The 12,487-nt window shown below is 36.1% G+C and overlaps 1 protein-coding gene across 15 annotated transcripts in view; it reads left to right on the forward strand.

Annotated features, from left to right (window-relative positions):
- Window positions 1-12,235: 12,235 nt before the first annotated feature.
- MYBPC1 (myosin binding protein C1) overlaps window positions 12,236-12,487 on the forward strand; it is a 93,036-nt gene continuing 92,784 nt past the window's right edge. For all 15 annotated transcript variants that reach the window (XM_073213704.1, XM_073213697.1, XM_073213700.1 and 12 more), the window contains exon 1: window positions 12,236-12,391. In XM_073213704.1, the coding sequence (XP_073069805.1) occupies window positions 12,367-12,391 (25 nt within the window). In that variant the 5' untranslated portion in view covers window positions 12,236-12,366. The remainder of the gene's footprint in view (window positions 12,392-12,487) is intronic.

Raw genomic sequence — 12,487 nt, forward strand, 5'->3', positions numbered from 1 at the left:
CAATTCCCAGACAAGCAAAAGTTCAGGGAATTTGCCTCCCACAAACCACCTCTACAGGGTATTTTAGAGGGACTGCTCTAGATGGGAGCACTTCTAAGACTAAATAGATGTCACCAGAGAAAATAAAATCACAGCAAAGAAAGCAGACCAACCAAATACTAACTAAAGGCAAAAAATAAAATCAACTACCCACAAAAGCAGTTAAAGGAAGCACAAAAGAGCACAGAATAAAACTGCCAACATATAAAGAACAGAGGAGGAGGAATAAGAAGGGAGAAAAATAAAGAATGACCAGACAGTGTTTAAAATAGCTCAATAAGTGAGTTAAGTTAGACAGTAAGATACTAAAGAAGCTAACCTTGAACCTTTGTGGCAACCACAAATCTAAAGCCTGCAATGGCAATAAGTACATATCTTTCAATAATCACCCTAAATGTAAATGGACTGAATGCACCAATCAAAAGACACAGAATAATAGAATGGGTAAAAAAGCAAGACCCATCTCTATGCTGCTTACAAGAGACTCACCTCAAACCCAAAGACTATAGGAACAAAGAAAGACTGAAGGAACAAAACAGCAGCAGAATCATAGAACCTAAGAATGGACTAACAGTTACCAAAGGGAAAGGGACTGGAGAGAAAGGGAGAGAAGGGAGGGATAAGGGCGGGGAAAAAGAAAGGCGGCATTGCGATTAGCATGTATAATGTGGGGGGGGGGCATGGGGAGGGCTATGCAACACAGAGAAGACAAGTAGTGATTCTACAGCATCTTTCTATGCTGATGGACAGTGACTGTAATGGGGTCTGTGGGGGGGGGATTTGGTGAAGTGGGGGCCCTAGTAAACATAATATTCTTCATGTATTTGTAGATTAATGACAACAAAATTAATTAATTAATTTAAAAAATTAAATAAAATAAAATAAACAGTTGGTATTAAATGCATGTAATTATACATATATAAACCTGGTTTTTAAAAAGCTTTTAAATTAAGCTTACAAATCTAATAATTATATTCTTACCCCTGGCAAAATTTAGCCATTGCTTTTTAGGAGAAAGCATAGTAAAATTGTTCCATTTACAAATCCAGTTAGCTAAATTATCTTTCTAAAGCAGCATGTCACTCTAATAGGTCAGATTTTATAAATTCAATGTATTTGGTTTTCTTTTTAAGTATTTTACTTTTATTAATTAAATAAAACCTTAAATACTTAAATTACTTCTGTGTGTGTAAATTGAAATTCTTTGAGGTATGCTAATTATATTATATTCATAAATTCAGTGAGATTTCAACTTACAACCACAAGTCGAAATCAATCACTCAGTTACACATTTTATTTTATTGTATTTATTTTTTCTCATCTTAGTTTTTGGGTTTTGGCTATACCCTTAGCTCTCTGCCTTTGAGTAAGTCTAGATTTCCCAGGCACCAAACCTAGACAGAAGGGAAAGGAAACTTTTTAAACTTTTTGTTTTTTCAATGTTCACGGAAGGTTTTTTTCCAATTTTTTAATATTGAAATACATACAATAAAATGCGCAAATCTTAGTGTACAGCTTTGTGGAATTTGACATGTGTATACATTCATATAACCATCACCCAGATATCAAATATTCCCACTAATTTTTTTCCCCTTCACCAACTTCACCCTTCTCTCCACTCTCCTTCCCACGGTAGCCATCAGTCTGCTCTCTGTTTATGAGTCTATTTCAGTTTTATGTTTGTTTGGTTTGTTTTTTTAGATTCCACATATCAGTGAGATCATATGGTATTTCTTTTCCTCTGTCTGACTTATTTCACTTAGCATAATACACCTCTAGGTCCATCCATAGTGTTGCAAATGGTAAATTTCAATCTTTTTTAATGGCTGAGTAATATACCATTGTATATATGCACAATTATCTTCTTTATCCATTCATCTATCAATAGATACACAGGTTGTTTTCATATTTTGGCTATTGTAAGTAATGCTGCGATAAACAAAGGTATATGTACCTTTTCAAATTCGTGATTTTGTTTTCTTTGGGTAAATTCTCAGAAATGGAATTGCTGGATTATATGGTATTTGTGTTTTTAGTTTTTTGAGTAACCACCATACTGTTTTCCATAAAGGCTGTACAAATTTGCAATCCTACCACCAGCGTATACTTGTTCCCCCTTCTCCACATCCTCTCTAACACCTCTTTTTTCTTGTCTTCTTGATATTAACTGTTTGGACTGGTATGAAAATTACACATTTTAAATTGGAACGATGAGATTGTCTCGTAAGTAGTACAGTACAAATGTCAAATATTAATACCATGGTTTTGATTGTTTGAAGCTTTTCTACATTTAGTTCTAAATCTTTGCAGAGTTTTAAAAAATGCATACTCAATGAATATGATTTCTATGGTAATTAACTCAGGTTGCCTTTCCACAGTAAAGACAGATACCATCCTAGTTAATGGTGGTCATTTGGAACCAGAGATTTTGACCAGACTTGAGACCTAGTGCTCCAGAGATGTTCAGCAATTCCTCTCCCAACTTCTCTGCCAACCTGAACTCCTTCTTATAATCATTGTGTTTTGGGTTTGAAACTTGAAGGGAGGTTATCCTCTAATGTGCATTTCCCAATTCCCTGTCTGTTTTTTAAGTCTCTGCAGCTCTGAACTGACTGCAGACCGACTCTGCACCAGGTTGATCACTTGCCTATATGTTGTGTTTCTTTAGCTCTTGAGGTAAGTGCTTAGGTTTCTCACCTGTGTTTAACGGCTTTGGGGCTTAACTGAATTTGAAGATATATAAATGTTTTTCCCACTTAGACTTTGAACTTGATGAAGTCCCAAGATATGAAAATGTTTCTCTGTTTTGCTTGATGGAAACTCTATACATTTCAGGAATATTGAAAATGATGTTTAGGACTTTGACTTGTAGGCCTAATCCAGGGAATCATTCTATTGATACAGCCCTCAAAATTAAGACACTAAGATTCTTACTTGTGGGCCTTTACTCTTCATAATCAATAGATACACATTCTGAAAGTGTGTATCTTGCAGGCTATCAATAGAACTCTGGCTGAGTATCTAGGGACTTCGCTCATTGGTTACTGCCGTCTCCCTTGCTTAGCCCAGATGCGTCCTTATTTGTTGCAGGGGGCACTGTGGAGATCTCTGGAGTGAGCCTGCACAGGAAACCTCTTTCATGCCAAGGGAGCAATAAACACTCAGGATTGGAAGAAATGTGTTTTCAAAAGGAAATATATTCACCTAAATTTATTTGAGGAAGTAGAGCTTAATGGTTAAGACCCTCCACCTCTTACAAACTCTGAACTTTGGGAAATTGTTTAACCTCCTTGTACTTCAGTTTCCTCATCTTCAGCCAGGGAAAAAAAATGGTCCTCATCTCAGTGTATTAAGAGAATGACATGAGATAATACACGTCAAATGCTCAGCAGGATGCCCGAGCCACTGCATTTTCTGGGAGGCAGCTGAGGGGGAAGCACACCTTCCTCCAGGGAGGCCACATCAGGGCACTGGGACAGCAGCAAGAGTCAGGCAGCTGAGCAGGACCAGAGTCTTTTCAAACAAAGGCAAGGGCAGAAAATAAATCTGAGCCCCCGAATCCCATCTCTCAGAGGCCCCAGCGCTGCAGCAGCTGCAGATCCCGGGCTGGCCTTTACATGTCCGCAGTGTGAAAAGGCTGTGGTGACAAACGGATCTTTTCCATCACACCCACACAGAGTCAGCAGTCACGCAGAGGAGGGAACTCTGAATCCTGAGCAGCCATCTTTAGTGGAGCAGAGCAGACTGCCTGGGAATACAGACTATGTGGGAACCAGGGCTTGGTGAATTTTTTTGTACTGATTAGATTATCTTGTATATAGAATAGTTGATTCTGGATCATTTAGCTGCCAATAGTAACCCCTTCCATCTGTAGAAGCTGTACCATGTCCAGGCTCTGTGCCAAGGACTTCCCGTGTGGTTAGCTCATTTAATCTTCCCATATCTCCGAGGAAGGTAAGGCTCAGAAAGTCAAATAATTTACTCAGTGTTATAAGATTCTAAGTACAGAGCCAAGATATAAACCCAACTCTGACTGCAGTGTTTCATCTGTTAAATACTTTTCTGCTGCCTTGAAATTACAATGGTGTGTTGCTCACAAATTATCTGTTATCTCACATAATCCCCTATGGGGAGGGGCAGGGTGCCACATGTGTTTGTTTTGAATCTCCAGGCTTTCAACACATGGTAGAAGATAAACAGAAACTTACTGATAGATTTTATTCATTGATAGATTGATGTGATGAAATAGGAGAACGGAAGGGTTGGTCAGATCCCAGTGACATAATTTCAAAGTCACTTTAAAAAAAAAGAGACTTGCCTCTCAACCCATATACATTAATTTTTTTTTTTCAATGGCAAATTATCGAGTGCCTGCTGTGGTCTGTAAAGATGAGTATGATACTGCCTCAATACCATCTATGATTAAGTACTGCAATTCAAATACTCACCAGGGTAGGCAGTTAACGCAAATGACTGAAGTGGTCCAAGAAGCAAAGTGGGTGGATCCTGTTATGGTTTCTACCTGGACCCTGTATTTCCAAAAGAAGCCTGAAATTCGTATTTCGTATTTTTCACATGGAACAAGAGTGTGGGTCAAGAAAAATTCATTTGCAAATGGAATTTAGCTCCCAGGTTACCAGGTTGAGATCTCCGGTTTAAATATAAGATATATAAACAAGGACAATAGAAGGTAAACAAGACTGTAATTATACAACAAGTATATACAGCAGTCAGGGAAGTGGGAGATCATTTCCAGCTGTAGCATTAGAGACTTCATGGAGAAAGTCACCTGTGGATTTATCCTCCCAAACTGGATCAGCTTTGGAGCTCCCGGGATAGGAAGGAATGCCGGAAACAGCAGGAACAAGACCTGAAGATGGGAAACGGTGGATCAAGGTCAGGGACCTCTAAGTTCTGCGGTACTTTGCGTTTTGCTTTGTTTTTTAGTTTCTTACTGAAAATTAACGTGCTGTACATGCAATCTATAGTCATCAGTATTGGGAAAAATGTTGTACTTTAGGCACTGTAAGCACCTAGTGGAAGATACGGAAGCTAGAAATTGTTAAGGTCCATAAGTTAAAGGAGATTTTAAGGCAAAGGTACTCTAGCTGCTCGTAGCTTACTGCATGGTGTGTGGTAGGACATGAAGCTTAAAAGAACATCCAAGTCTTGGAAGGGATCCAGCAAAGGCACCAGGACTAATTTGGGAGATGAAGGGTATGTCTTATGAGGAGAGGCTTAAAAGGCTTAACATGCTTCAGCTTTAAAATAAGGCGGGTGAGCAGAGTTCTATTGATAGCCTGCAAGCCTTCCAGTATGAACTTGTACTTGGTGTGAAAAAAATTCTATTCCTATTTACTATAATTTCTTGCCTAAAGGGTGTTTTTTTTATTTTTCATCTTATATTTCTCTGCCTCAAAAGCTATATAAATAGAAATTTTTAAAAAAGTTTTTTTCTGCAACTACAAGGCTTTACGTGTTAAAAAATGTATTTGGAGTTATTTGTGTTACAACTATTATTTGTATACTCCTGATTAAAGCAATAGAAAAGACGTTACTGATAATTACTGATAATTATTAGGCATAAAATATTTTATTGGAAATGCATCTGTTAGGTGGAAAATGCTTTCTTCCCAATTAGTTTATTCGTAGTTGAATATTATTTCTTATCAGAAGGGGATGAAATTCAGTATCAATATCAGACAGAATGTTCTAGCCGCAAAAGGTTATATGGTTCCATTTACATGAAATATCCAGAATAGGTAAGTCGTTGGAGACAGAAACCCGATGGCTGGTTGCCAGGGGCTGGGCAGAGGGGTGATAGGCAGTGTCTTGCCAATAGATTTCAGCCCCAGGCAAATTCACTATGGATTCAATGTGACCAAAGTAATGACAGTAGAACGTTCTTGAGGTGAAAGGGTTATACCCAACTTTACTCCCATGGTGGCAAGTCAGTCACTAAAATCCAGTTCACTCAGAGCAAGTCTGCATGCAGCAAGCTGGTCCCTGCCTCTGGGTCTCTCTATCCGCAAGCCATCCTCCGGGCCTCTGTCCTCGGCACTGCCACCACTCCAGCCTCTGCTCTGCTCTCCTGCAGCCTTGCAGCCATTGCACTGCGTCACCCAGAGTACTGGGCAGGGCTCTCTATACAGAGTCAATAACAACACATTGCCCACACATGTGTAGTGAGCTCGTCAACCAGGGTCAGGTGAGAATCCTGGATAAAACCTTCATTTTATCCACAGGCAGTAACTGTTTAATGGGTACCCAGTTTCCTTTCAGGATAATGAAAAAGTTTTGGGGCTAGATAGAGGTGATGGTTATAAAACATTCTGAATATACTAAATGCCGTTGAATTGTTCACTTTAAAGTGGTTAATGTTATGCGATACAAATATCACCTCACTAAAAAATTAATTTAAAAAAATCTTAATTCCTTAGAAATTAAGAATCCCTTTTAAATAACTTCTGTAATGATGAGAAAAATAAAACCAAACCTAAAGATTATTCAGAAATTAGTGAATAACTAGGTACATTAAGTCAAAACCTACATAATAGGGCTGTTGTCCTAGACTGAAAATAAAGCCTAAATTAAATTCTCAACATAAAAGAAAAGAACAGCAACAATAACAAACTTGACCAAAAGAAATTTGAGGAAAAGATAATAAAATCACCAACTGGTTCTTTCAAATTACCAATTACAGTAGTTACATCCTGGAAAAAAATGTATTAAGGGGAAGAGAGAAAATAAAAATATCAGAAATGAAAAAGGGGCATAAAGATCAAATATTACAAACTAAGGCAAAGCATTGTTCACAATATTCTTATTAAATCTGGAAGAAATTAATAATTTTCCAAAACCAAAAAAGGTAATTTAAGAGAAGTAGAAATCTTGAACATCTCAAGGTCTAAAGAAGCTTGAAATATTGTTATAGATTTACTATTTAAAAATAGATCAGACCAGTTGGTTTTATAACCAATTGTTATCTATTGTCAAAGCACATATTTTCCTGTTATTCAAATTGTTTAAAATAAGAAAAAGATGCAAGTATTGATAATCAATTTTATGATGCTAGCATGACTTATATGATAAAGATAACACAAAAAAGAATTTATTGAGTAATTTCACCAAGAGATATAAATGTAAAAGTATGTAAAATAAAATATTGGCAAATGAATACAGAATTGTGTTAATATATATTGAAATAGGATTATTACCAGGAATGCAAGGGTTGTCCAACATTTGACAGTTTTTCAAAATATTATAATGCATTATATAAACAAAGAAGAAAAACTCATGATTACAACAATACCTGCAAACAATACATTGATAAAATTTAATAGTTGGGACTAATGAACAGCTAAATAGGTAAGAATGAAAGGAAACCACCAAAAAGTGATAGACTCTTTACTGTAAATTAACGTCAAATATCATTTTAAACTTTAAAAGCTAGATCCATTTCCGTTAAAATCAAGAACAAGAGAGGAAGACCCACCCTACATACTATTTTAAGACATATTGGGGTTTCTAGGTAATATAATAGTAAAATGAAAAGTTCAATATGTATTGGAAATTTTAAACACAAAATTTCCATTTTTTACATATTATACAGTTATATAGTAAATAAATCCAAGTGACTTTCCTAAAAATCTTATTTGAACTAAAAAAAACTTGATTAGGTGGTGAGATGTAAAATAATCACACAAATCACTTCATAGTTTTCTTCATACTCCCAGTAACCATTTAGAAATTGAAATGGAGAAAAGAAATTCCATCTGAAATAGTAACAAAAGCCATAAGATGCATAGGCAGAAATTTAACATGAATGGTTTAGGATTTTTATGGAAAAAAAAATATAAAGTTTTATTAATAACTATAAAACAATATCTAATGAGAGATACCATATTTCTAGATGAGACAGATTAATGTTATCAAATGACAGTCATGAATTAATACCTAATTTTATTTAGAATATCCTTTGTGCTGGAAGAAGATGACAGGAACTGACAAAATGTATGTAAAATTTATGAAAAAGAACATGAATGGAGAATTGCAAAGAAAATTTTGAAAAATTAAACCTGAGAGGGGAACTTGCCCTACCAAATATTAAAACTTAATGTAATGTTAATCTAATCCAAATAGTATGGTATTGGCCAAAGAACAATTTCACATTGCTGAGTGAAAAATGAACACTGTCTATAAATAGACTTGAGTCTATAAAAGAAAATTATCATAAACCCTAGGTAACATTTCAAGTCAATGGTAAAATAAGAGTGAAATGGTGCTGGCATGACTCCTTGTTAAACTGGGGGGAAAAGAGGATAAACAAGTTTAGATCCCCTAATTCACACAATAAAAATACTTAAATTTTTAAAAATAAGTGAAGAAATTTATGAGACTATTTGAATAATCTTGGGTGGAGAGATTTTTTAAAAAATAAGATAGACAACCCAGAAACCATAAGGAAAGGGTGACAGTTTTGAATAAATAAAAATTTTTAATTATTTTATAGCAAGACATCATAATATCAAAAGGCAAAACAAAGGAAAAAAGTTATTTGAAACACATATTATAGACAATTAATATCACCAAAAAAACTGAAAGATTTGAAAAAAGCAATTCACAGAAAATAATCGAAATTACCAATAAGCATATCATACTGCTTAACCTTTTGGAAAAAATGGAAACTCAAATAATGAGTACGATTTCCCATCATTAAGTTGACCAATTTTTGCTTTTTTAACGATAACATCCAAGACATGATAAAACAGCAGTCTTATACTTTGCCAATCTACCTGTTGAATAGGCAACCTTTTAGAAAAGTAATCTAGAAAACATTTATTAAGATTGAAACTATACCGACAATCTCACTTTAAAGAACCTACCCTACCAATTTAAAAGCATCTATATATAAGGTTGTGGTCTATAATGTTTATTGAAGTATTAACTGGTGGTGAAACATTGAAAACAACCTCAATGGTGTGTCCACCAAAAGGAAAGTAATTGAGAAAAATGACACACTATGGAACATCTGTACTATGAGTGATTATTCAGCTATTATAGATTGAGATACATGTGTGTGTGGATAACATGGAGAGATGTCTATGAGAGGTTAAATGGAAAAAGTTGAAGAATAATGTAAATAAAAATAGATGAAAAACTCCTTCCATAGGAATATGTAAGTTTATATGTGTATGTATGAGAAACTTAGACCCTAGTTCACACCATCTTGGAGAGTGTCAAGGCTGTGAAGAGGGTGAGGTTTATTACTTACACTTCTGTGTACTTTTGATTGGTCCAGGAGTATTATTGCTTTTATTTTGAAGGGTATAGCAGAGATTGATATTTGCCTATCCAACATTCATTCTTTTCATTCCCATAGTAACAGAAACCTGTTGTCACTGAGAATTAAAGATTACATTTACCACTCCTTTTGTTGCCAAATATGTCCATGTAATCAAGTGCTTGTCAGTGGGATGTATTAGATGCTTTACATGGAACTTCAAAGAAAGCTCCTTATAATGGAGAAAGTGAGTCCTTTTTTTTTTTCTTTTTGCTGCCTGGAATGTGGATGCAATGGCTAGAGCACTAGCAGCCATTTAGACCATGAAGTTATCTGGAGGATGATGGTAGAGCAGGAAAAAGGAGCCTAGATTTCTGATGACACTGTGGAACCATTGCAATGACTCTAAGCTAGTTACTTTTGCACTTGCTTTGTGTGAGTAAGAAATACTTCAATCTTGACTTAACTGTTGTTACTTTGTGATGTTATATCCAAATATAATCCTTAATAATACAAAAGGAAAAACCTAATAAAGCATTTAACAAGGAAAAAAATATCCCTGTTGACCACTTTCCCCACTTTCTAGAGTGATGTTGGAGATAGAGTCTGCAGCCTTCTAGGTGAATGTGTGAGATCTGAAATATGGTTATGTGTTTCTAAAACAATACAGTCTTGGGAAAAATCACACATGTCTACTTATTATTCTAACTTAAAATCTCACTTTAACCATCTAATACACTCTATAAACATTTATTCTAAAATTTTTCAATTCCTCCAGTAATGTTTTGTCTTTTTATAATCAAGTCCTTAATTACCCAAAAGTTCCCCAGGTCATAAAATAGGTTCTCAATGCTTGCAATATTTCCTGGCACTTGTTTAGTTCAGTAAAATGATCAATGAATTAAAACCCAATGGAGTTTCTGCAGAAGCCAACGATGGCATGGCACCTCTTTTGTAGCATGTGTGAAATCTGCCCATCACTATACACATTTTTCTGCAATATGGCACTTTGTCCTTATGTCCATTTCATACGTGGTGTTCAATGTGCTGGGAATGTTGGAAAAATTATTCCTTTTTAGGGTCTAGCCGTATAGAATCACAATTTTAAACCTATTAAGAGGCTTCAGAGATCATCTTATTTTTAAGTCCTTCATTTTACCCAAAAGGAAACCGAGGCCTAGAAAGGCCACTTGATTTTCTTAGAATAACCAGCTGGTTAATGACAGGTCCAGAATTGGAATTCAAGGGTCTGACTTCAGATTCTAGGTTCTTTAATTTATTTCTTCTGTTAATTGATTCCATCATGGTATATTCAGGGGGGAAAAAAGTCACTTTTTTTTTCCTTCAAGGCACATCTACCTTTGTATTACAGAATATGCTATTTTCTGGATGCCATTTAGCTGTTTAGCATCTGAGAGCAAAGAAATGTTTAAAACACCAAAACAATGTGCTCAATAGCATTATGTGGTTAAGAAAAGGCTTTCCTTGTAGATGTTCATAGACCTTCTAGACTGGTTTTCCTCCCGCCTCACCACCACATAGCTAAAGCATGATGCTATTGAGTTCCAAGTTGAGTTTCCATCCTTATATGAAAAGTGAGTTTGGCACAGAGTTTGGTAGAGCTAAGTCTGACCAGCTGCACTCTCAGCCACGAGAAATTAAATGACACAATGTGGCTAGTTCACAAATCGGTCGAAGTCTCTTGAAAAGGACCTCAAAAACACATACCAATAAAGGCACATGAGTGGTCACCTTTCCATACAAACTAATGCCAATCTTGGAGTCTGAGGTGCCAGGCATGCAGACAAAGCAAGGAAGGTGTCCTTTGTGGTTTGGCGACTTGGCAGTTCACATTTCCTCATCAGTTCTGTGAGAGTTTTGGGAGGCAGTGTCCAAATCTGATGCGGTCTGCCAATATCTTGAGTTACATTTGTGTGTCTGTTGGCCAACTTGAAACGAAACAATGGCTTGCTGACTATGTGACTTTATGTATGCCCCATATGTTTTTAAGTTTACAATTCAGTGGTTTTTAATATATTCACAAAATTGTACAACCATCACCACTATCTAATTCTAGAACATTTTCATCATCCCAAAGGAAACTCCATATCCTTTAGCAGTCACTGCCAGTTCTACCTCCCTTCAGCTCCTGGCAACCACTAATTGCCATTCTGTCTCTATGGGTTTGCCTATCGTGGACATTTCAAATAAATGAAATTGTAGGATACGTGGTCTTTGGTGTCTGCCTCTTTTACTCAGCATAATGTTCTCAAGCTTCATCTATGTTATAGCATATACCAGTACTTCATTCTTTTACATGCCCTGTACTTTTTTTAAAGGGTGTTTCTTTTAAAAAGGCTCAATGCTAAGTACTCCTTCATAGAAACCTTTGCTATTCTTGGAGGAAAAAAAATTAGCCAAGATAATCCATATAGAGTTCTGGCTTGACAGATTTTGACAGATTAATATTAACATATCAATAAAAAAAGAAAAAATTAAACCCCAATAATTAAGAACTGGCAAAAATAAAAGAGCTTGTGGGAACATAAAATTATCATCTGAATATAGAGATCTTTCTTTATAACCTTAGTGAAAAAGAAAGGATATGTTGAATTAGCACATTAGGATTTTTAATTTGAGTTTTTATCACCCGGCGAACTTTTTGCAAGCCTGAGTCGACACATGGCTCTCTGTCCGACAAAAAGAGAAGGGTAAAAAGGAGCACGAGGCTGCAGCTGAATTTAGAAAGTTAGAGGTGTTCTCATAGCCACATGAGATGGACAGGAGATTCCTTCCAGTAGTCAGGGAGCAGAGTACAGACAACAGATGTGAGAAAGGGCCCTGTAGCTGTCAAGTCCCAGCATCCTTGCGCTGAAGAAGGGGAGGTGCCAAAACGACTTGTCGAAAGGCACTATAAAAGCTCTGGACTTCTCCCCAACAGCTTGTCACACTGACCTGCACCATCTCTCCACTGCTCGTGGGGTTTCTGTCAGCTAGCACTGGAGGGGAGCAAATTCTCTGGAGAATAACATTTTACTGTGGTCATGCCAGAACCCATTAAGAAAGAGGGTAAGACTAATTCGTACATCTTTTTGTTGTGCTTTTAAATAAAGTGTATTTGTTTTGATATTTACTTTCAGACAAAGATCCAGTTTCTTAAATAGG

Source organism: Manis javanica, chromosome 10, assembly GCF_040802235.1.
Source record: "Manis javanica isolate MJ-LG chromosome 10, MJ_LKY, whole genome shotgun sequence".
NCBI classification, from domain to species: domain Eukaryota; kingdom Metazoa; phylum Chordata; class Mammalia; order Pholidota; family Manidae; genus Manis; species Manis javanica.